This window comes from Staurois parvus, unplaced genomic scaffold, assembly GCF_062004578.1.
Source record: "Staurois parvus isolate SC_StPar_1 unplaced genomic scaffold, SC_StPar_1.0 ptg000827l, whole genome shotgun sequence".
NCBI classification, from domain to species: Eukaryota; Metazoa; Chordata; class Amphibia; order Anura; family Ranidae; genus Staurois; species Staurois parvus.
In genome coordinates this window covers 7967993-7994237 of record NW_028318623.1, presented here as the reverse complement: position 1 = coordinate 7994237, position 26245 = coordinate 7967993, and the positions used below count along the sequence as shown (strand labels likewise).

At 40.8% G+C, this 26245-nt stretch overlaps 1 protein-coding gene across 2 annotated transcripts; it reads left to right on the top strand.

Annotated features, from left to right (window-relative positions):
- Positions 1-245: 245 nt before the first annotated feature.
- LOC149443906 (cell adhesion molecule CEACAM8-like) lies at positions 246-25501 on the top strand. 2 transcript variants are annotated; one of them, XM_089655227.1, is made up of 9 exons: positions 246-615; positions 6780-7133; positions 8713-8985; positions 11066-11317; positions 16373-16501; positions 18262-18329; positions 21725-21754; positions 22015-22079; positions 25095-25501. In XM_089655227.1, exons 1-8 carry the CDS (start codon positions 570-572, stop codon positions 22075-22077), a joined length of 1215 nt encoding a protein of 404 aa, XP_089511353.1. In that variant the 5' UTR covers positions 246-569; the 3' UTR covers positions 22078-22079; positions 25095-25501. The 2 variants fall into 2 exon arrangements, with proteins under 2 accessions (XP_089511353.1, XP_089511352.1); XM_089655226.1 differs by having other exon boundaries at positions 22937-25501.
- The last annotated feature ends 744 nt before the right edge of the window (positions 25502-26245 follow it).

The window sequence follows — 26245 nt, the reverse complement described above, 5'->3', positions numbered from 1 at the left end:
GACATGCTATGCGTCATATGTAAGTAATAGGCAATGTACCACAACCCCCCCCCCCCCCGTTGTGTTAGGGGGTTGTGTATTTCTTGTTCTAAAAAAATATTTTTGTGACTATCTTGTGTTAATAAACTGTGATATTTTATATGATAGTGTGGTCTCTCACTGTGCCTAAAATATCCGCTAGTCCGGCTGTGCAATTTTTGTCTAGCAATTTTTTTTGTTACATTTTTAGAATGTGGAAGCTTTATACTATTTTCTTTAAATGGTTTCAGTAGGAACCAGCCGTGTGCAGAGTAACAGATTGTGAAATATTACATTACTTCCCTTACTGTTCCTCCCGCACGTTGCATTTCCCCCATACACGAAGAGTCATCCAGACATAGAGGAAGCACAGGGGAACACTGGACATAAAGCACCTACAATCTAAGATTTACAGATTTCATATATCCTGGACCCAAATAAAGGAATCAAAAGTGACCCAGAGGATTACAAGGAACAAAGAGATGCCGCAGTCCTCATGAAATAAATCCCTGTTGTATTCATTTATGTGTCTACGTTTGTGAAGTCAGAAAATGGTCACCAAGCAACATTGCTTCGGCTCCAGTATTATTGTGCCAGGTAAGTGCCAACTGAGAAAAAACTACCAATGTCATGACACGGTTGTATGGGCAGGTGCAGGGGCGGACTGGCAATAGGGAATCATAGGGCCCCTGTGTCCTTGCCCAAACTCAAAAAAGCCTATGAAAAAGGTACCGGGGCATCTCATGGGGCCCCCTCCTGACCCCAGGCCCTCGGGCAGTGCCCGAGTTTCCAAATGGTCAGTCCGCCCCTGGGCAGGTGCAATCCAAAATGTATACCCATAGACTGGGGTCTGTAATGCTGTTTTTGTTTTTACGTAAAGTGAACCTGTCATGGGATAAATATGGATATTGCCCAGTTGCTTGTCTAATGTTGATGAATGACTCTGCAGTCAGGCAGGAATAATGGGTGACATCTAAGTGAATCCTTCAGGCTTACTGGTTTATGAATTACGTGCGGCTTACCCCCCATCAGGAGCCTGGAGGAGAAAACGTGCATGTCTGAGAGGAATGGGGAATTGGTGGAGAAGGAGAGACACAGCATACACAGGGACAGAGAGGATGCTAGAGTTGGGGAGTAAAAGGGGTTTTTGGTGAAGTAGAGAAGAATTATAGGGTGATGCTGGGGGCCAAGTGGTCACATTACAGGGGAGGTGATTTTGATGAGGGAGAGGAATGGTACAGGGGTGTCCTGGATGAGGAGGAGAAGTTCACATCGGGAAGGGTGGAGGATTTTCTGGCATTTCATATTTTGCAATGGAATGGATGTTTTAAAATATACATTTATCTTGGCTTAGAAGAAGCTGATTTGACTGATGGGAGTAGCAGCCTAAATAGATCTCTAAAAGCCATAGGAAGATGTCTTCTTACAAAATGACAGTTAAAGCAGGTATAGCTTGGTAAGTAGTGTCATATGTCTCCACAGTTTGATGATATAGCACCCTCCTAGGATGCTGGAGAAATCTAGTTCCTGCAAAAATAATAAGTGTTGTCGCTGCTAATCAAATATGTGTGTCAAATATCCAAACTTGTGATTGTGTCCGTGGTTCATATATTTGTTTTTGCACGGATATAATCACAAGTTTGGGTATTTGACACATAAATTATTAGCAGTGCAGCACTTATTATTATTGTAATCTTGGTTCAGCCCCCGGTCACATCAAAGACGATTTGGAAATCGTGCGACTTACAGTGAAGTCGCACGATTTCAAAATCGGGTCACCTGCCAATTTCCTTGTGATTTGCAAGATATCTGATACAGATGTCTATGCAAATCGCATGAAAAGTAGCGCATGCACTACATTAGAAATCGGTGCAGCTCTGACCAAGTCGGAACAATACCGATATGACCGCTCTAATAGCGGACAATAGGGTGCGACGGCCTACGATTTGCAAGTTGCATGACATGCAAATTGCATGCCAAATCGCACCTGATGTGACCGGGGGCTAATGTGATGAACACACATTTTTTATGTTTTCAGCACCTCTATTTAACCACTAGCCTACCGGGCACTTTCACCCCCTTCCTGCGCAGGCCGATTTTCAGCTTTCAGCGCTGTCGCACTTTGAATGACAATTGCGCCGTCATGCAACACTGTACACAAATAACATTTTTATAATTTTTTTGAGACAAGTAGAGCTTTCTTTTGGCGGTATCTAACCACCACTCGGGTTTTTATTTTTTGCTAAACAAACAAAAAAAAGACCAAAAATGTTGGAAAAAAATGTTTTCCTTTAGTTTCTGTTTTAAAATTTTGCAAACAGGTAATTTTTCTCCTTCACTGATGTGTGCTGATGAGGCTGCACTGATGGGCACTGATATGCAGCACTGATGGGCATTATTCGGCTGCACTGATGAGGCTGCACTGATGATGCTGCAATCTTAGGCTGCACCGATGGGCACTGACAAGGAGGCACTGAAGAGGCTGCACTGCAGAGTGCCAATGGGCACTGATAGGAGGCACTGAAGAGGCTGCACTGATATGCGGCACCAATGGGCACTGATAGGTGGCACTGACTGGTGGTGCTGATAGACACTGACTGGCAGTACTGATGGACATTTTTGAGACTGCACTGATGGACAATGTTGGGGCTGCACTGATGGACAATGTTGGGGCTGCACTGATGTCCTCTTTCACAGTCGCCGGTTACCGGTTGTCCTCTCTCCTGACGCTGTGACAGCATGAGGAAAGTGCAGCCAATAACCGGCAACAGTGTTTACATCATGATCAGCTGTGCCATTGGACACAACTGATCACGTGGTAAAGGGCCACTGTGATTGGCCCTTTACCATGATATGTGATCAGGCTCCACCCCTGAACACCTCTCCAGAGTAGTACAGTGTTACTATGGTAACACTGTATTGCTGTTGCCACAGTATACTGTATAAGAAAATGTAAACAAAGAAAAAATGTAATAAAGAAAAATAAAATTTAAACATTTTAAAAAATACATTATTTTTCTTTCAGGTAGTTATACTGTATAGTGCTGTCAATTTACGCAGCGCTTTACATATACATATTGTACATTCACATCAGTCCCTAACCCTCAAGGGGTGTACAATCTAAGGCCCCTAACTCACATTCATACATACACATACTAGGGCCAATTTAGACAGGAGCCAATCAACCTACCAGCATGTCTTTGAAGTGAAACCCACGCAGGTACAGTGAGAACATGCAAACTCCAGGCAGGTGGTGCCGTGGGTGGGATTTGAACCAACAACCCCAGTACTGCTAGACAGAAGTGATAAGCATTTAACCACTGTGCTTTTTTCCTTTTCCATGCTGTCACCAGTCAATGTTCCTGATCTCCTCCACACCAGCAAAAAAAATACTTTGGACTGTTAACTTTCCACATAGGGGTCATTTGGTTGTTATTTGTACTATCCTGGCATTTCCGGGCCTCAGTACATCAGGAGTGATCGATTTTCAGAGTTTGTGGACTATGTAACTCTTCTACAGACTGAACATTACACACAGATTTGGGTTATTTTCACCAAAGAAATATAGCAGAATACATTTTGGCCTAAATTCATGAAGAAAGATTATTTATTTCCAAAATGTGATAACAGAAATGAAGAAAAATGTGTTCTTTTCAACATTTTTTTTTTAATTTAGCAAAAAATAAAAAAAAAACAGTGCTGATTAACCACTTGCCCTCCAGAAGATTTATTCCCTCCCCCACCCCCCCTCCCAGGCCACTTTTTGCGATACGGCGCTGCGTTACTTTAACTGACAATTGCACGGTCATGCAACGCTGTACATAAATAAAATGTATGTCCTTTATTCCCACAAATAGAGCTTTCTTTCGGTGGTATTTGATCACCTGTGCGTTTTTTATTGTTTGCGCTATAAACAAAAAACGTCCGACAATTTTCAAAAAAAAAACAATATTTTGCTATAAAACATATCCAGTAAAAAAATAAAAATTTTTTAATTTCTTCATAATTTAGGCCAAAATGTATTCTGCTATATGTCTTTGCAGAAAAAAACCCATTACATGTAAATTAATTGGTTTACGTAAAAGTTATAGCGTCTACAAATGGCGGTATAGATAGTGGAATTTTTATTTTTTTATACTAGTAATGGGGGTGATCAGCGACTTATAGCGGGACTGCGGCGGGAACTAACTGCCACTGACATCTGAATGACACTGATACAGTGATCAGTGCTAATAAAAAGCACTGACACTGTACTAATGGCACTGGGCATGAAGGGGTTAACATCTGGGCGATCAAAGGGTTAACTGTGTGCTGTTTAACATTATGTGCCCTGTGTGTTTTGCTAAGGAGACATGCTGTGCAGAGAAATACACAGCAGCATGTGCTTGCTGGCAGGAGAGAGACCTGTATTGTTTACACACAGATCTCTCCCCTGTCAGCTTTACACGGCGATCGTCGGGTGCCTGCAGGGAATCTCCAGCTGGGACCTGGTGATTGACATTCCTAGCCGACAATGGCGGTGCTGGTAGGACGGCGTACGCGCTCCCTACCTGGAAATGTAAATCACACACACACATATATATATATACAGTGGGGATCGAAAGTTTGGGCACCCCAGCTAAAAATTTGTATTAATGTGCATAAAGAAGCCAAGGAAAGATGGAAAAATCTCCAAAAGGCATCAAATTACAGATTAGACATTCTTATAATATGTCAACAAAAGTTAGATTTTATTTCCATCATTTACACTTTCAAAATAACAGAAAACAAAAAAATGGCGTCTGCAAAAGTTTGGGCACCCTGCAGAATTTATAGCATGCACTGCCCCCTTTGCAAAGCTGAGACCTGCCAGTGTCATGGATTGTTCTCAATCATCGTCTGGGAAGACCAGGTGATATCAATCTCAAAGGTTTGAAATGCCCAGACTCATCTGACCTTGCCCCAACAATCAGCACCATGGGTTCTTCTAAGCAGTTGTCTAGAAAACTGAAACTGAAAATAGTTGACGCTCACATAGCTGGAGAAGGCTATAAGAAGATAGCAAAGCGTTTTCAGATGTCAATATCCTCTGTTCGGAATGTAATTAAGAAATGGCAGTCATCAGGAACTGTGGAAGTTAAAGCAAGATCTGGAAGACCAAGAAAATATCAGACAGAACAGCTCGCAGGATTGTGAGAAAAACAATTCAAAACCCACGTTTGACTGCACGATCCCTCCAGAAAGATCTGGCAGACACTGGAGTTGTGGTACACTATTCCACTATAAAGAGATACTTGTACAAATATGGTCTTCATGGAAGAGTCATCAGAAGAAAACCTCTTCTACGTCCTCACCACAAAAATCATCGTTTGAACTTTGCAAATGAACATATAGACAAGCCTGATGCATTTTGGAAACAAGTTCTGTGGACCGATGAGGTTAAAATTGAACTTTTTGGCCGGAATGAGCAAAGGTACGTTTGGAGAAGAAGGGGCACAGAATTTAATGAAAAGAACCTCTGTCCAACTGTTAAGCATGGGGTTGGATCAATCATGCTTTGGGGTTGTGTTGCAGCCAGTGGCACAGGGAACATCTCACGAGTAGAAGGAAAAATGGATTCAATAAAATTTCAGCAAATTTTGGATGGTAACTTGATATCATCTGTGAAAAAGCTGAAGTTAAAGAGAGGATGGCTTCTACAAATGGATAATGATCCTAAACACACCTCGAAATCCACGGGGGATTACATCAAGAGGCATAAACTGAAGGTTTTGCCATGGCCTTCACAATCTCCTGACCTCAACATAATTGAAAATCTATGGATAGACCTTAAAAGAGCAGTGCGTGACAGACAGCCCAGAAATCTCAAAGAACTGGAAGACTTTTGTAAGGAAGAATGGGCCAAGATACCTCAAAGAAGAATTGAAAGACTCTTGGCTGGCTACAAAAAGCGTTTACAAGCTGTGATACTTGCCAAAGGGGGCAGTACAAGATATTAACTCTGCAGGGTGCCCAAACTTTTGCAGACGCCATTTTTTTGTTTTCTGTTATTTTGAAAGTGTAAATGATGGAAATAAAATCTAACTTTTGTTGACATATTATAAGAATGTCTAATTTGTAATTTGATGCCTTTTGGAGATTTTTCCATCTTTCCTTGGCTTCTTTATGCACATTAATACAAATTTTTAGCTGGGGTGCCCAAACTTTCGATCCCCACTGTATATATATATATATATATATGTGTGTGTGATTTTGCGCAGCCCGGCCACCCTGTAGCAGTAGTTCTGCTATAGGGCGGCAGGAAAGCAGTTAAATACCACCAAAAGAAAGCTGTAGTTGTGTGAAAAAATTATAAGAATTTGATACAATACAGTGTTGCATGACTGCACAATTTTAATTCAAAGCGTGACAGCGCTGAAAGCTGAAAATTGGCCTGGGCACTACCTTCAAACGCAACCTGCATAGGTGTGAACCTGGACAAAAAAATGCTTGAATCAAGGGTTTTCAGGTGTTCACATTGAAATCTTTGTGGACAAAAACACTCAATTCTGCCTGAAAAGTAGTTCATGTACTTTTTAAAGCGAGAGGCATTCAGCTACAAGCAATAGGATTCTCCAATGTGAACAAGGACTACTGAATACAATGAGTGTTTGCTTGCTGAGCTACAAGCCACAAAACCCTCAGGTGTGAATGGGGCTGATACATAGACCTCATGGATTGAACACTTTACACATTGTAAACAATTGATCCCTGATCTTCTTATCTGTCACTTTCTCTTGCAGTTCTCCTCGGTGTGTTGGTGGATGTGTCCAGTGGAATGATGAGTATTGAGGTGATCCCTCCGTATCCGGTCATCGGGAGATCTGTCACTCTGAGTGTTACTGGGATTACTGGGACAATTCAGGTTATTGTTTGGTATAAAGGACCGACCACAGACAGAGAATATCAAATCCTTACATATATCCCTGGTGATAATCCAATATTTCCTGGACCTCTGCTCATCCGTGATAGGATGACAGCTTTCCCCAATGGATCTCTACAGATCTCCAACCTAAATATCTCTGATGAGGGAGATTACAGAGTGAAGATACAAACAGATAAACAAAGTGATACCAATGTACACCTGAAAATCTATGGTGAGTAATCCATCAGACGATTGTCAGATTTCTCCAGAATGGACTCGTGTTTTCATGTAATAGTTTCGGGGGTTATAGCAGACATCGCCTTATTCCAGCATCAGTTCCATCCCTGCTGTTCAGGATCTTCGGTGTACAGCCAATCGGAGACTGCCAGCGCCACAGCCAGTCCAAAGTGATTTTTTTTTTTTAAGGGCCAGTGCATGTGTTACTCAGCATTAAGGGTGAAACCTGAGAACATAAAAAAAAAGACAGGGGTTCTAGCACCCCCCTATATAACCTAAAGTACCTCTTCAGCTCCAGCAATGTAGCCGTACGTCACTGGAGTTTGAGCCGTTATACCAGGATGACGCTTGCAGCCACAGGCATCATCCCAGTACTATCTGTTAGAGCCAGCAGTCTGCTCTTTTGTAAAAGCGATCCTATTGGTTAACTAGCCGCTCGATTGCTATTACAAGCAGCAGGAGGGGACGCCCCCCCCCCCCCTTTCCGCCCTTTCGCTGTTCGCTCGGGCTCTCCCATCCCTCCAGGAGACCCAAGCTATCAGCCGGTGCATTCACCGGCTGGCCGGACGTCCGAACAAACAAATCGATTTAGATCAGGGTCTCCGCTGTGGTAACCCAGAAGCAATGACCTGACGTCACTTCCGGTTTACCCGGATGTCCACAGCGCAATTTTAAAAAACTAAAAGCATGAAGCTTGGTGTTTTGAATGCTTTTAAATGCAGAGCAGTGACAGTGTAAAAATAAAAACATTCAAATAAAATAAATAAATAAAAAATGTAATGCACCCCCCCCCCCCCCATCATTCCATGCTCAGGCGAATAGTTTGGCGCCATTCCAATCTTAAAGCATGACATGTTACAAATTTTTTGACCCGGCCTAACATCATCTTTTATATTATACCAAACAATTGGGTATTATATTGTGTTTTTGAGCATTAAAATTATATAGAGTATATTTGAAAAAACAAACGTGTTTGAAACCTGCTGCGCAAATACGGTGTGACATAAACAACCACCATTTTATTCTCTAGGGTCTCTGCTGAAAATATATGTAATGTTTGGGGTTTCTAGGTAATTTTCTAGCAAAAGAAGAAGAAATACTAATTTTTACAAGTAAAAAAAAAAAGTGTCAAAATAGGCCTGGTCTTGGAGTAATACCCCAGTTACACTGAATGCGAATTGGCATGCGATTCTCATGCCATACGACTTGTAAATCGCAGCCTATTGTCCACAATTAGAGCGGTCATAATGATTCGATTTGGTCAGAACTGCACCGATTTCTAAAGTAGTACATGCAATACTTTTGGTGCGGTTTGCATAGATATCTGTATCAGATGTCATGCAAATCGCACCTGAAATCGGCATGTCACCTGACTTTGAAATCGTGCAACTTCACTGTAAGTCGCACAATATCAAAGTAGGGTTTGATGTGACCGGGGGGGGGTTAAGATCGCATGCTTATTTTTCATGTTTATTTTGCACCAAGTGCAGTTTTATATTTTTTCTTACAATTGTGTAGTTGAACCAGACAGACCTTCCTGTAGTAGAACTGTTCCCATTTTTCTCCCCCTACAGACATGGTTGGTAAACCTACAATCACAATTTCTTCCTCGCTTCCTAAAGAAAATGTTTCAGTCACCCTCACCTGTACCTCTACTAATGCAGAGAGAATATTATGGAGCAGGGTCCCCTCAGGAGCCCCTCTCCCTTCTGGGGCCACTCTATCTCAAGATAACAGGACTGTCTCCTTCTCCAGGATTCACCGTTTGGACTCCGGAGGTTATAGATGCCAGGCTAGTAACCCTGTCAGTACGGAGAACAGTGATCCCGTCACAATGACCGTGGCCTGTAAGTAGCCGGGACTGTCATGCTAACAGTAAAATACAAAGTATCCTGCCTGTAATCAAGCTTAGTATAGGGGAATGCTGAGCCAAAAACCCATCTTTCCTGCTATTCATGGCTCTATTTGGGAGATTTACCCTCACTTGTGTCCCTGTTACCAATCCTCCCCCCACCACCACCACCCTTCATGTCTGTTGAAACCACTGTCAGCAGGACAGGAATTGAAGACAAATCTCCCCAAGGCTCCATTCACACTTGTGCGACTAATCATGCGACTTAGAACACATAAAATTGCATGAGAAGTCGCAGCCCATGTATTTCACTGGAAGTCGTTTGGATGTATGCGACTTAAAATCACTTTAAAAAGGTTCCTGCACTACTTTGATGCGACTTGAGTGCTATAGACTGCAATTTAAACTCTCAAAAGTCACATCTTAATGTTATCAATGCAACATTGTGCAAAAGTCAAAGTCGCATCCGAGTTGCACCCATCCAAAGCTGCATCAAAGTGGAAATTGCACAACTTTGGAGTCGCACAACTGTGAATGGATCCTGAGGCCTCAGACCTGAACTGACCAAGTGACAAGCAGGCAGAACACTCCACTCCTAAACAAAGTTGAGCTTCAAACAACCCAAAAATGTTTTTGTAAATATAATGCTCTGTAGCCAAAGAATAGCCAAAGCCAAAGGTTGGAGGGGTCCGGTAGATCCACCCACTACAGGAGGGGGCGGAGACAAGACCAGTCACCCTGCACAAGGTGTAGTGACCAGTCTTTATTATACAGATTCCTGTACAGAGGCATAATACAGGAGGTGCTTTATGCTAGATTTCTGCAACATTCTGGTAGAGATTTAACAGAATGGTTAGTCAGCCAAAAGATCAGAAAGAGAGTAACTGTAAATTGCAGTTTACTAAACAGGTGTAAAGTTGGGCAGCTTTTACACTGAGGCTGCTGAACAGAATAAGATATGAAATCATAGAATAGAAATTCATAGAAAAGAATAGAATACAAGAGAATAGAATAAACTATAAAATGCTAAAATAGAATAGAATGAAGTAGAATAGAAAAAATAGAATATATTTTATTAGAATAGAATGACTATAGCCATCTTTCGGAATTCGAATTTCAGAAGTTGGCTATGTTCGGTCTATTTTTTTCTATTCTATTGTATTTTTTATTCTGTTTTGTTCTATTCTTTATTCTATTCAATAAAGCAGGCTAAGTCATCCTCTTTTCCTTTTTTATACCTTACTGTACTCACTGCATTAAGTTTCCATTTCGAATTTGAATTCTTATCATTTCGAATCGATTTGAAAATAACCAAGATACAAAAATAATCCGAATATAGAAAAACAACTGCAAAAATGAAACATTGCAACATAACAAATTTGATGAAACATTACATTATTAACTTACCAAACAGATCCAAAACACAACAAAACAAATTTTACAGTTGTGCACATCTCTAGTGCACGTTTAAAACCTCCCCTCCCCATTGAATTACATTGAAAATGCATTAAAACTGCATCAAAATGCTTCCATCAAAAGCCAGTCCACCCAGTAAAACTGGAAATTTGTCCTGTTTATTGTGATCACAGGGAGTGAAATTACAGGGAGCGATATCACAGAGAGTGAAATTACAGAGACTGAAATCACAGGGAGTGAAATCACAGAGAGTGAAATTACAGGGAGCAAAATCACATGGAGCGAAATCACAGGGAGTGAAATCACAGAGAGTGAAATTACAGGGAGTGAAATCACCGAGAGTGAAATCACAGGGAGCGAAATCACAGGGAGCGAAATCACAGAGAGTGAAATCACAGGGAGCGAAATCACCGAGAGTGAAATCACAGGGAGCGAAATCACAGAGAGTGAAATCACAGAGAGTGAAATCACAGGGAGTGAAATCACAGAGTGAAATCACAAGGAGTGAAATCACAGGGAGTGAAAGACAATCCAAAATGTAGGGTTGTCACCAGAATGGTAATAGAGAGGAAATCTTTCAAATATCTTGGTATCACTTAGTCAATTACTTTTTTCTCTTTAGCCCTTTTATTCTGACGCTGAATTTTTTGTTATTGCAGATGGCCCAGAAAACGTGAAAGTAAAATCCAAGTCACCTTCAAATTCCGTCATTTTATTAGAATGTTCTGCTGATTCTGTCCCACCAGCCACCTACCATTGGAGACTAAATGGGACAGATATAAAACAACAGCAGAGCCAGCTTGAGGTAGCTCAAGAGAAGGCTGAGAATGAGGGGACTTACACATGTGTGGCCAGGAACTCAGTGATGCAGCTTACTGCCATGTACTCTGTATATGTGAATGTAACATTCGGTAGGTATAAGAATCATCTGCCATCAGAGCAGAATTCCATCACTAAAGCTCGGTTCACATTAGTGCGACTACAAAGTCCAGTGTGACTTTGGTGTGCAAATTTTGATAAGTTTGATGCAACTTTTACTCTCTCTGGCACTCAAGTCGCATCAAAGTATTGATTTAGTGAAGTTAATTCAGGAACCTTTGTTGTTGAGTCTTTAAGTCGCATTGATTGGAAAGAGTGCCATTGAAATTAATGGGCTGCGACTTGTCATGAGACTTTATGTATCCAAAGTCACATGACCAGTTGCACAAGTGTGAATGGAGCATTAAACCTGTAAGTACAAAACATTGGTGTCTCTCAATATCTTTTTAATTTAGAAGTTTATTTTGTATATCTGGTCCTAACCTAGCTTTAAGTTTCTGGTCACACCGCTGCAATTTTAAATCGCATGATTTGTGTGCAATTTCAGTGCAATTTCTGAAGACTTTATTGCTCATTGTGAAGATTTCCAACGACTTCTTGAAATTTGCAGTGCGATTTCCATTGTATGTATGTGAAGTCGCAACAAAACTATAGAAAAAGTAATGCAAGAACTACATGTTAAGACACCAACATTCATTAGATGCGATTTCAGGTGCGATTTCAGTTTGTAAATCGCACCGGCACTAAAGTGTATCTAAAGCCAAAACGATATCTTTTTATTTTGGAACGAGTGGTAAAGCTTCACAACATCAGTCTGGGTTAAGTTGCTGTCTGTGTCACCCGTTGCAGAGATTCGCTCTCTATTTGATCTGGTGACCATTGTCAATGAAAGTGGAAGTGTCAGGGACCATCGCGACGCATGGGTCTGCACATGCATAGGTGTCTGTCAAGACATGCACCCAGCAGGGCACTAGGACCCAGGCGCACCCAGCACCTATGACTGTGCTGGACAGGCACTAGAACCTAGGTTGCGCCTGTCAGGTGCAGGGCGGGCTACTTAAACCAGCCCTGCACAGACACAAGTTGCCGTATGGTCTGATCTTTGCTCCTGTGTTCCTGCTATTTGAGATTCATTGCTGACCTTGCCTGAACTTGACCTCCGCTGACTTCTCCTGCTCTGACCCCCTGGCTAGTTTGACCTCTCTTCTGGATAATCCCCATACCTGATCTGAACTTCTGTTACCGACCCCAGCGAGTGACCTGACTATTCTTCTGCCTGTCGCCTTGTACTACGCTGATCCCACTGTTACTGACCCGGCCCGTTTGACCACGCTTACTACTCTGCCATCCATCCATCCATCCCGCTCGGATCCCGTCTTCCACCTCTTCACGTCAGGCTCTCTACCTGCACATACCCCTGACGGATCTCTCTACCACGGACGGGTGTACTCAGGGGCCGCGACCTGGTCCCTGTCTGCTCCAAGCCCATCTCCACCATCAGGGGCCCTGGTGAACAAGCAGACTGGGGCTTAGACTCCGCGCCCTGAGGAATCCTGTCCTGTGGACTGCTAGAGGCCCGGCTAGGCGGTTACTAACAGGAAGGGAGCGGTAAAACCAAAATATGAGTTGCCACCAGAACAGGAATAGAGGGGAAATCTTCTAATGGTGACACCTATTCTGGGGACCTCACTTTGGAGAGATTCTCTGTCACTTCCTGTTGTGGCTACGGGACAAATAGTGAAAGGAAATCTCCCTCTTTTGGGAAATTAAAAAAAAACCTGACAGGAGTTTAATCACCACTTGCCTACCGGGCACTTTCACCCCCGTCCTGCCCAGGCCAATTTTCAGCTTTCAACACTGTTGCACTTTGAATGACAACTGTGTGGTCATGCAACACTATACCCATATGAATTGTTTTGCATTTTTATCACACACAGCTTTCTTTTGGTGGTATTTAATCACCACTGGGTGTTTTTATTTTTTGCACCATTAAAAAAGAGCAAAACATTTGAAAAAAAGTTTTTCTTTGTTTCTATTATAAAATTTTGCAAACAAGTAATTTTTCTCCTTCACTGATGTGCTATGATGAGGCTGCACTGATAGGCAGCACTGATGGGAACTAATAGGCTGTACTGATGAGGCGGCACTGATAAGGAAAGGACTACTAATAACCAGCAAGTCTGTTTACACGTGATCAGCTGTTTTCCGCGTGGTTTCCCGCACCACATTCCAAACACAATGCCCTTGTGATCTGCAGTTGGTGTCAGTGCAAAGTTAACACAGCAAATGCAAGTTGCAAATGTAGTGCGTTTGTCCACAAAAGATCACATGGTACAAAAGTACCATGCGATCAGGTTGCAGTGCCTTTCAAAAAGAAGTCCATGTGGTACTTTTGGTGCGGTGTGTCGTGACTGCAGCTGTCACTGTTTCATATTCCTGATAGGTCCCTCCCCCCACACCTGTATAGCAATTCACTGGCAAAGTCAGTGCACTGCTGATTCTCCTCCCCTAGCTCTTATGCAGGTGAGAACAGAGGGTATGTGTTCACATATAGAAAAAAGGTATTTATAATGTTTTCATATCTATACACAAATGTTTTGCCTTTCGTTTCTATTTTAAACTGCATAGGTTGTTTTACCTATGAGCTGGCTGAGCACAGCTAGAGAACTGACCACGGTGTACTCTCCTGCCTAGTGTGGTCAGATTTTAATAGGAAAGCAGAGGGACTGCCAGGAACACCAGGGATTTTACACAAAAGAAGCAATACAAAGAACAGAAGACTTTTTTTCAAACAGGTATATGATACAACAGGCACTTATCCTAGATTGTAAGCTCGAAAGAGCAGGACCCTCGAACCCCTTGTGTATCACATTGTATTGTTTTCGTACTGTCGCATGTTCTGTCTCCCTTTATAATGTACAGTGCGGAGCAAACTGTTGGCGCTTTTTATAAATACTGTATAATAATAAATAATAACTTATCAGGAATATGAAATGTTGGGGTTACATACTCTTTCAATTTATTAAGCAGCTAATCAGAAGCACTTAAAGTGAACCTGAGCTTTGCCCATGTAGGTTTACTTTAATACTCATATCCCCAAGCACCATATACTAATATTTTCTTTACTCCTCAATACCTGTTTCTTTGCTCTTTGTGTCAAAAGCACAGATTAGCTTTAAATAATTATAATTACAAATTTTATATATATAATTTTTTTAAATTTATTTTCATATATTACATATAAAAAAATTGCTTTATAATAATGGGTGACACGATCACAAGAAATGATGCCTTAAAAAAAGAGAACGAGTTGTAGGGTTGCTTAGTGAAGCACAACAGTAAATTCCTCTCTGCAGTCCCAGGAGAAGATATAGATAAAGTTCATTAACATAAAACTAAAACACTGTAAAGCTCAACATAGTAATGATACACACAGTATACATTTCATTTTCACCTTGGTAGTAGTTTATCATAGTTTTGTACTTTGTCCCGTATCTTTGAAAGGCTTCTCCCTGCATCCCTTTGTCTTATCTGCAAAGAAATGTTTCCCTTCAAGTAGGATGCTGTCCACTCATTGTAAATTCCATACTGACATGGCCATCCATCAGTGGTTTCTTTCTGTAGTCCATGTGACCAAAAAAGATCCCTCACCAGCTTGTCTCCAGACTCATTGAGAAGAGGCACCAACAGGCAATAACTTATGGTGACCTATGTCTGGCGGCGGCGGACATCGTGATTGACGTTGGATCTACTTCGGGGGACATTCTTTTATTAAAGTACTTGTTAAAGAATGACTCCTGTCTTTTTTCACACTACAGCTTTTTTTTTGTGAATGGGTAGCAGTACTATGTACCCCATACTCATTCATGTGGGGGGGGCACAATTTGGGGGCTCCCTTGCTAAAGGGGGCTTCCAGATTCCGATAAGCCCCACTGCCTGCAGACCCCCACAACCACAACCCAGGGTTGTGGGGAAGAGACCCTTGTCCCCATCAACATGGGGACAAGGTGCTTTGGGGAGGGAGCTCCCCCTACCCCAAAGCACCCCCCCATGTTGAGGGCATGTGGCCTGGTATGGTTCAGGAGGGGGGGCACTCAGTCGCCTGCCCCCCCTTTCTTGACCTGTTGGGCTGCATACTCGGATAACGGTCCGGTAAGGATTTTGGGGGGAACCCCACACCATTTTTTTTAAATTTTGGTGTGGGGCTTCCCCTCTAATAAAAAAAGCCCTTCGGGTCTGGTATGGATTTTGAGGGGAAGCTCCACACCAAAATTAATTTAATTGCCGGCAATTCTTTCTTTTACATTCAGTTGTCAGTGGGAATCCTGCTGAGAGCTGAAACATTAATGCATGCTTTTCACTACTAAAATACTGCATGACTTGACAAAATAACTCGGTATTTTAGTAGCCTTTTTTAGTGAATTTACTATTTTTCAGTGCATTCTGGTCATTTGGGAGGTTCTCCTGGGGTTATCTTTTAAAAACGCTTCTAAATGCATAATGCGCATAAACACGGCTAAACGTCCCGTGTACATTGAGCCTTAAACTCCAGTTCCTTTGGAACCTTCTACCCTCAATATGGGTTGGAAAATGTAACATGTTTCAACTACCTCCTATCTTTACTAACTCCTTTCCCCCCGATCCTCCTTCCCCCATGACAGTGGGCGGGGGTTCTTTCCTCTCACCTACTGTCAATTTTTTAAAAGAGCACAGCTGTGTAGAGCTCCACCAGCACAGTTGTGTGATTCATTCATTGATTGGTCATTCTCAGTTTCTTTTGAATGAATAAACTGCAAGTACCGTCTTCTACTATTGCAGATGGACTTGAGTTTCAGAGGACTGTGTATAGAGATAAGGGCTGGAAGCCAGAGGACATATCTGCAGGAGCCACATTGCACCCATAATCTACTGATCACAGGTGCAATGCTTTCCAGGCTCAATATTTTCTGCAAAAATATGTGCTTTTATTATTCTTTCCATAAAGGTGAACTTATCCATTAAGCATTTGGGTTTAAAAACACTTTATACATTTTTGTTTTGTTCAATGAAAATTGTTTTTGTTCATTTACTTTCAGGTGCTTTGATAACATTATAATTCTCCATTTTCTCTTGTAATTTCCCTCTATCTGACCTCTTTTGTCCTCCAGCTTCAACACTATGTCAGACCTCTGGAAGTGGACTTGGCGGTGGGGAAATTGCTGGAATTGTCATCGGCACAGTGTTTGGGATATTCCTCCTTGAAGTCATTGTGTACTTTGTTCTAAAGGCAAAAAGAAGTACAGTATAGTATTCTTCTTCCTGTGTTCGAGTAAACTTCATCATAATATATTGTTTAAACCGTATTTTGATCAGATCAGCATTACAAAACATGTAAAACACTTGAATAAGTACATATAGAAAACTAAGTAATTGATCAGATATTCTAGTGAAGGAGTTCTACAGGATGTTCAGGTCAAATCTGAGTTTGACCATAGCTGCCATGTAGAGCAAAACACACAATTGTATTGGAATAACATTTGTCTTTATATATTATTATGATTTTAAATTAGATCACCCATAGGTTTACGGCCACCCACCTAAAATTGAGTAGCCCCCTTATGCTGCCAAATGAGCCCTGTCAATGCATGAACCCTCCTAGAGCTCTGAAGGTATGCTGTAGTATCTGACACCAAGCAGTCAATAGCAGATTCCTTAGGTTCTGTAAGTTGAGAGGTGGGGCCTCCATGGATCAGACTTGTTTTTCCAGCACATCCCGCAGATGCTCAATTGGATTGAGATCTAGAGAATTTGGAGGTCAAGTCCACACCAAAAACTCATAGTGTTACTCAAACCATTCTTGAACATTTGCCTTGGGTGGCATTTTTTCTGACCCCTCCCCCCCCGGCAGAAATGACACAGGAGGTGGCAGTGCACACAGAAGCCAATATCTGCAGGGCACACACAGCCAGCCGGTAGAGAGGAGAAGCCGAGTGGCTGGACGAGGAAGGAGCCTCCACTGATCAGACTTGTGGCAGGATACGTTATCCTGCTGAAAGAGGCCACTGCCACTAGGGAATACAGCTTCCATGAGGGGTGTGCTTGGTCAGGAACAATGTTTAGGTAGGTGGTACATGTCAAGTAACATCTACATGAACATCAGGACCAAAGCTTCCCCAGCAGAACATTGCCCAATCCATCACACTGCCTCCACTGGCTTGCCTTCTTCCCATTCTGCATCCTGGTGGCATCTCTTCCCCAGGTAAACACCGTACAGTACATGCACCCAACCATCCACATGATGTAAAAGAAAACATGATTCATCAGACCAGACCACTTTCTTCAATTGCTCCGTGGTCCAGTTCTAATGCTCACATGCCTATTGTAGGCACTTTTGGCTGTGGACACGGGTGAGCATGGGCACCCTGACCGGTCTGCGGTTAGATAGCCCCATACACAGCAAACTGCGATGCCCAGTCTTTCTGCTTTTAACACATCAGCTTTAGGGACAACATGTTTACTTGCTAGTTGCTACCTAATATATCCACCGAGTTTCAGATGACACGGTAATTAAATAATAAATGCTATTCACTTAACTTGTCAGTGGTCATAACGTTTTGGCTGTTCGGTGTGTGTATATATATAATCCAAAAGATTAGGCAGCATTGATGGAACCTCAAAGGTGTCCACTCAGTGATTTTATATTTAACATTTTAAAGAAGCACAAGGTCCTCTTCCTCAGATCCTTCTTTGGTCTTTAGCATGTGTTTCATCCTAACATCCAATCAAAACTTCATCACTGATTGTCAGCCTTTCAATTCTGGTGAGTGCCGCCTTATATTTTGGATGATATGTACTTTGTACACGATTTGCTGGGCACCCATTTCTCATGCAGTGGCAGCCATTGGATTGTATATGTAATGTTATCTTATGGATTTGATCATAAGATTTTATTATATGATCTTATTAATTGTATTTTGTACTATTCATCTTATTTTTAATTTTATCTCATTGTGTTTTTAAAACAATTCTTTTACACCACATTGTACCTTCTTTTTAGAGGCTCCAACAAGTAGCTTAGTATATGAGAATGAACATGTTTCTGAAAGAACTTTGCCAGGAACTCAGGTAATAGAATAATAATAATAATTATATATATATATATACAGTATCTTACAGAAGTAAGTACACCTCTCACATTTTTGTAAATATTTGATTCTATCTTTTAATGTGACAACACTGAAGAAATGACACTTTGCTACAATGTAAAGCAGTGAGTGTACAGCTTGTATAACATGTACATTTGCTGTCCCCTCAAAATAACTCAAAATAATGCTAAAGCATTACAAAAACTCACAGCATGACAATTTTGCAAGTAAAAGGGCAATAAACAACAGAACGCTTATCTCTTATCACAATACTTCCTATGAGTAAATGAAAGGGCTGATTAGAGTAAGGGAACTAAAAGTTCCTAAAATCTTCTGCTCCAGTTCGTAAAATAAACCCCCATGAGAATCAAAGAGATTCATTCACTCTGTATGTAGAATCCATGGGGTGAAGGGGTAGAGGAGCTTTTCAGTACCAGCAGTATTAGTCCACCTTAATTGCTTTATTTGGTAATCTGATTATACTGGAACGTGTCTGTTTGTGGTACTGGAACACACCTACGGGTTCTTTCCTGCACCTTTCATGTAGTAAAGAAATGCCAGTATTAGATGTTAGAAGTGTGTAATGATAGTAGTAGTGATATCACCACTAAATGTATGACTTCCAGCTGCAACTGGAGGTTCCGTCTCCTGGTTAAGTGAACACCCTATTTAGTTTGCCTATATGTTGAAATGTCAAAATTCAGTCTAGTTTGGTCCAAATCTGAAAGTTCATCCCTAGTGATCATATTAGGTGTAAAGGACTCCTTTACCTGGTTATCATGGCAGATAGTAACTATATGCATTCACCAAACAGGGATGCCAAAGAAACCAATATCCATTAGTGCCAGGCTTGTGTTTGAAATGGGGACAGTTTTTGGGCCATCTTCATGCTTAGTGATAAATGGCAAATAGTTGCTATAAGAATACCAGGCCATACACTTGGAGGGTCTATTTATAAAACATTCATTGAATAAATGTCTGAAGCATCTGTGCATGCTGAGCAAAATGTCCTGTAATTGTTGTAAGAAATGAATGCCTGTATCTTCAGCTGCATCTTGTGGCCAAAATTTGGCAAAGTCTTCTGATTGAGATGTTTCAGAAAATGAAACTGCATTTTGGTCACTGGATGGAACTGAAGAAACAGGCATTAATCCTTTACAAATATGCAGTGCAAATGCTTCTGACATTTGTGCAACAAATGTTTTACAGGGTGCAGAGGTGATCGGTTGATATCCTTAATAAAAAGAAATGTTGCAGAGGATTGGGAAAAAAGTCTCCAGCCTAGTTCATTGGTAGACATGTGCATTTTGTTTCATTTCAATTCATTTTTTGTGATGAAAATTTCATTTTCGGATGTATACGAATCTCCCTATGGATATAGTAACTAGAGATGAGCGAATTATTCAAAAATTTGATTCGGCTGATTCGCCGAATTTGCAGAATAAATTTGATTCGATGCGAATTTATTCGCTGCAAATTTAACTTATTAAAAGGGTTTCTAGGCTTCAGAGAGCCTTTATATTAGTGCAGAACACTGTACCTTTAATTTAAATGCCCTTGGAGTCTGCTGGGGAAGAGAAATAATACTGTCAGTCAGTATGACATGCAGATGAGTGCCGTCGATCTTAGAATCAACGCACACTTCACTCATTTGGGCAGTCACGGGGCACGAAGAAGAATGAAAAGAAGAATGAAAAGAAGAAGAATGAAAAGAAGAAGAAGAATGAAAGGAAGAAGAAGAAGAATGAAAAGAAGAAGAAGAAGAAGAATGAAAAGAAGAATGAAAAGAAGAATGAAAAGAAGAAGAAGAAGAATGAAAAGAAGAATGAAAAGAAGAATGAAAAGAAGAAGAAGAAGAATGAAAAGAAGAATGAAAAGAAGAATGAAAAGAAGAAGAATGAAAAGAAGAAAAAGAAGAATGAAAAGAAGAAGAAGAAGAAGAAGAATGAAAAGAAGAAGAAGAAGAAGAATGAAAAGAAGAATGAAAAGAAGAAGAAGAAGAATGAAAAGAAGAAGAAGAAGAATGAAAAGAAGAATGAAAAGAAGAAGAAGAAGAATGAAAAGAAGAATGAAAAGAAGAATGAAAAGAAGAATGAAAAGAAGAAGAAGAATGAAAAGAAGAATGAAAAGAAGAAGAAGAATGAAAAGAAGAAGAAGAAGAATGAAAAGAAGAAGAAGAAGAATGAAAAGAAGAATGAAAAGAAGAAGAAGAAGAATGAAAAGAAGAAGAATGAAAAGAAGAATGAAAAGAAGAAGAAGAAGAAGAATGAAAAGAAGAAGAAGAAGAATGAAAAGAAGAAGAAGAATGAAAAGAAGAAGAAGAAGAAGAATGAAAAGAAGAAGAAGAATGAAAAGAAGAAGAATTCCAGTACAGCAAAAAGTGTATCTGCAGAGAGATCCGCTATTTCTGACAGTTCTCTGACAGTTCCTTCACATTTACAGCGGTTGAAACATTGTATCTATTTGTTTCCGAATAAAAACATCTGTATCCTAAATGGAAACAAATAGATACAATGTTTCAACCGCTGTAAATGTGAAGGAACTGTCAGAGAACTGTCAGAAATAGCGGAGCTCTCTGCAGGGACACTTTTTGCCGGCTGTAGAAGGGATGAAAATCGGCCGATCGGGAAAAATTCGATTCGTGCATCCGAAGTTTGCTAATTTTCGGATTCGGTGCAAATCGAATTTTTCCTAATATTCGAAACGAATTCCACTTCGCCAAGTTCGATTCGCTCATCTCTAATAGTAACCAATGTCAATGAATCAAAAGAAAAAGTTATAATGAATGAATGCATTTTTTTCATTCAGATGACGTCACATGATGCGATAGTAGTTTGGGCCCATGGGGAAATTAATTAAATTTTCAAATTTGTTAAATAATTCAGATTCGGGTAACGAATGGATCTGAAATTCGTTCCATTCGTCAATTTGGATGCACATGGTGCTAGTTGGTATTGTCCAATCCGCTCATGCCTTTTCTTTTGGGTTGGTTTGGGTTGAACTATTGAATCCTTCTAATTCGAATCCTTCCGATTTGATAATAGATTGAATAAATAGCAATCTTCTGGAATAACTGCAAACTTTTTTCAAAACTTCACCCCAGACTAACAAATGTACGAAGGGAAGGCTGAAAATACAAAACATATTCCGAAAACAAACTGGCTTAACATAACGAATATGACGAAATAAAATTCTTCAAAGAATGAATGAAATGAAACAAAATATATAATTCCAGGGTGCACACGTCTATTCATTGGTTCACTCATTTCTAGCAATAAATAAGACTTTTTTACCTGTAAGATTTGTTATTTGTTTTATAATATAATATATGTGTAATAATGTATCATATTTAATATATGTGTCTTTTATATGCAGGAGAAAGTAAGTCAAGCTTCTCACTATGAGGTAAGTATTATTATACATATTTGAACTGTGAATAGGAATCTGTATGCTGGGTATTTGCACTGAAATGGGTTTCCGACTGTTATCCCAGTTGTTGGTGTCCTGGCTATACTGCGTTGTCAGTAGGATGCTGTACTGGGAAATCTAATGGTAACAACTTCCATATGAGAAAAATACAGAATATCTATAATTTCCATAAACCTAAAGTCCCAGCCCTATAATTATATTCCAGCTCAGATGACTTACTTTCTTTCCACAAATAGGAACTAGCATTCAAGGACAAATCCATATACAGCATCATGAAGCCTGCTGCTGGAAAATACTGAAGGTAACAAGACGTTCCTGTATACCTTTTAATCTGTGCAGATATTGCATTTCAACCTCTCCCTCCCATGACCATTTCCCCCTTTATATCCCTAACCCTGTCACTTCTGGATCCATTTTTTTTAGTTTTACACAACCATACTAAAATGCACATTTGTTTTACATGAAATTGCACCTAAAAGCTTAACATATTGTATATTTTCTGAAAGCAGACCCTGTAGAATAAAATGGTGGTGGATGCAACATTTTGAAACTGTTATTAAACCTGCAACAGTAAAATTAGTCTGTATATGCAGTAAAGCATGCTTTTTATACTCAGGGTGGAACTTAAGGGGTTAATCCTCTGCACTGTGCAAAAAGGCCGTTTGATCCTTTCTTCTCTGTTCCTCCCCTCTTTCAAGCACCTACCTCTTATCTCCTGATAAGACAGACTGAACCGTAGGCATTTTTCACATGCTCAGTGTGGTGTGTATTGCTGGAGAGTTTTTTTTTTGTTTTCTTGGGAGATTGCATGTGGTTGCAGCATTGCATGACTGTGCAATTGTCAGTTAAAGTAACGCAGCGCCGTAACGCGAAAAATGGCCTGATCAGGAAGGGGGGAAATGGTTAATTAGCTTCTTTCTCAGTCAGAGTGGCCAAGGATTGACATCTCTGAAGCCAAAGATTCTCAGAGCTGAGCGTTTCCGGGTTCACACTACCCAGGGAGATCATAAAGAGATATCTAAAGCCATTTTTTTTGTTGGTTGATAGAGCAGGGAAGGGTCACAGCCCCTGTTAGTTTGTTTTATATTTTTATAAAACGCCATTCACTTTTGTCTGCACAATATTTTTTAATGTTTGCATATCACATTTTGTCTTTAGGTTTCCCTTCAGCATTTCCGGGATGCAACGTACTCACATAATGCATACGATCCTCAATCAGCAAGGGGACAGCCTTTCCACCATGAAACTTTCCCTGCATCACTAAACTTTTCTCAGCCTGAAAAATCTCTTCAAAGTGTTCAATGCAGTCCAAACCTGGCCATACAGTATTCAGTGTTTTCTATAAATACAGACCAGATCTGGCCATACACTATTAACTGTTTGTAAATATATAATTCTGATATAGTGTAGCAGTCAATGAATGAGGCCGCAGGCATATTCTTTGTTGGTAATGTAAATGCCACTGAAAAAATCTGACCAAATAAGAAAAATATTATTTCCCCCAAAGAAAAAGGAACAGGCAGAATTTTTGTTTAGAGAGAAAACAGGTGGCGCACACACCTAGTGCATTATCCAAGGTTTATTGTAGGAGTGAAAGAATAATAAAAACATACTCACAGACGAAGCATGTATCTAAAAAGCATAGAAAGATGACAATGGTCACAACGGCGGGCAACGTGTGACTGGCGCGTTTCGGGGACAAATCCCTTTCCTCAGAGCTGATGACCAACCTCTGATGCTGATGTATGATGAATGGAAAGTAAGAGCCTTGCTGTTAATGCGTGAGTGGGATGGTGTGGGAGTGTGCTTTATGCCTGTGGTGAAATGGCTGCTGGAATGCAAACCACAAGACAGGAAGTAAACTCCGGATGACTCATGTCTGGTATCCCTTTATTTTGTTTGCCTGTGGCTTATTTTATCTTGCATTTACTTAAACTGGAGAGTGCAAAATCTGGTGCAGCTTTCAATACAATTTTCAATACAGAATTTTTGTTTAGCTGTTACCTTGCTGTGTTGGGTGGTGGATTCAAACATATTCAAAAACATACTGCTGGTTTGCTGGGCTTCTAACTAGGAGTTGGTCTTGGAATAAGTTAATGACTGTTGTAGGAGCATTAGATTGTAGGCTCCTTCAGAAATACATATGACTTTCATTGTGCACGTTATAATGCTCAGCAGAATATAATGAGGTATGCTTCTGATGAAGTCAAGAGACTTCATCAGAGGAGTCAGGAGACTTCATCAGAGGAGTCAGGAGACTTCATCAGCGGAGACAGCAGACTTCATCAGAGGAGTCAGGAGACTTCATCAGAGGAGTCAGGAGACTTCATCAGCGGAGTCTGGAGAAGCATCAGGGGAGTCAGGAGAAACATCAGGGGAGTCAGGAGAAGCATCAGGGGAGCCAGGAGAAGCATCAGAGGAGTCAGGAGAAACATCAGAGGAGTCAGGAATAAGTAATGAAGGGGTTAGGAGTACATATTGCACCAAATGTAGGAATGTACAGAATGCAGGGGTCAGGAGTGTATAACACACAAAGTGCAGGAGTCAGGAGTGTGTAACTCACTGAGTGCAAGGGTAAGAACCCTAGAAAGCTCTGCAGGTATACGAGGTAAGTATCTTTGGGGCAGGGACTAAAGGTACAATATCTAAAGTGCTACCTACGTTGTTGGTGCTATATAAAGAAATGAGCACCTTCTTGCCATTTCTGTTTGTGTGAAATGCCATACATATTGTGTAATGAGTATAGTGCACCCCTGAAAGAGCCACTGTTGAACTTAGTCCTATTCTCTCAGTAAAAGCATGCAAAGCCAGGTACACAGCATTTTCTTCTCTCTTCCACTGGCTCAAGGGAACAGTGTAGGGGTGTCATTTTAGAGTTTTATTGGAACATTGAACTTGAATGGGGATGAGGGGGAGCATGGAATACCCCCCAAAACCGAAGAACTGAACACACTTGAGGACTCCTTGGCTATCTTGATGAACTGCTGAAGAAGAAACATTCACAGTGAGGGAGACGCAGGCTCACAGCAGCACAAGACAGTTGGACACACTCTTACCCCCAACTTCCTCCTGGCTCTCTCCTGATCCAAATTGATTTCAGGACTTACATGTTTATTTTTCCGTTTTTACACATTATTGTCCATATTTTGGCAGGACATCTGCTCTCAGGCATGTGAGCATTTTTTGCACATACTCAAGAGATGTCGTTTCCCTGCCTTAAGTAGGAGCCTCTATCTATATTTAGTGTTTACTAAGCTGTAGTCAACCTGAGTTGAATTAATAATTCATATTTCTATTATCTCTTCTGGGCTTCCAGCGCATTACAGTCAGGAGCTGCATTCACAGAATCTGATTTTGCTTGAAGGTACTCTATGTGTAGGAATACAAGTATCCTTTCCTGGAGTCTGCCTAACCCATAGGTGTCCCGTGCACTAATCCTCTCTCCTTGGAGTGTTGAGTCAATAAACTTCATTTCTTGCATCTAAAAATGGCTGGTGCTCCACTATTGCCAAGGACTGGACCCTGAGGTGAAATGTGACCAACCCTCCCTCTGAGTTATCTAACAAGCTTTGGAGGTCAGAGGGGTGTGACATCCTGAAAATATAACACATTTTGATACTTCCTTTTTCTCATGTATTGCAGATAGCTTTATATTTCTCATTTTTAGGTCTTGATTTTGTTCTGACAAAGTGTTAACAATAACTAAAACATATAAAAACAGAATCTGTCAGTTTCTTTATTTATTATAAGTTGTGATGAGCAAACTGGCCTGGGTTTGGCTTGCTGAAGATTGGTCTATACTAAATTCTAGGAGTAAATGGCAGTGAAATGCAAAGAATTTGGGCTTGTTTTTCTTGGTGAAGTTTACTTTTTATCTTACTTTCACCAATGATACGGGTCTTATTTTCATCTCACTGATACTAATAATGTAGAGTTTTTTTCCCTTCCACTGACACAAACAATGGAATTTATTTTTGCTCACTGACACCAATGAATGCGCATATTTTCCTTCCACTGTCACCAGTAATTGGCCTAATTTTAACCCACTGACACCAACAAAGGGGCTTAGTCTTGCTTATTTTTAACAATGATATGAAGGATTATTTTCCTCCATGGTTATCAAAAATGAGGCTTAGTTTATTACACTGACAACAACAATGTGCGGCCCTCATGTATTTGTATGCATGCCTGACAACATCGGGACATGCTCCTAATGAGACAACGGATGGTGTCCTGGGGTATTTCCTCCTAAATCTGGACCAGGACATCACTGAACTCCTGGACAGTCTGAGGTGCAACCTGGCAGTGTCGGATGGACCGAAACATGATATCCCAGAGCTGTTCTGTTGGATTTAGGTCAGGCGAGTGTGGGGGCCATTCAATGGTATCAATTCCTTCATCATCCAGGAACTCTCGCCACATGAGGCCGGGTATTGTCATGCACCAGGAGGAACCCAGGACCCACTG

What these genes read in the sequence shown, in the direction of transcription:
- LOC149443906 (XM_089655227.1), top strand. Translation starts at nt 570, where the DNA reads ATGGTCACCAAGCAACATTGCTTCGGCTCCAGTATTATTGTGCCAG. An exon ending in TGTACACCTGAAAATCTATG is followed by an intron (nt 7,134 to 8,712) that starts GTGAGTAATCCA and finishes CTCCCCCTACAG; the next exon opens with ACATGGTTGGTAAACCTACA. An exon ending in ATATGTGAATGTAACATTCG is followed by an intron (nt 11,318 to 16,372) that starts GTAGGTATAAGA and finishes TTTGTCCTCCAG; the next exon opens with CTTCAACACTATGTCAGACC.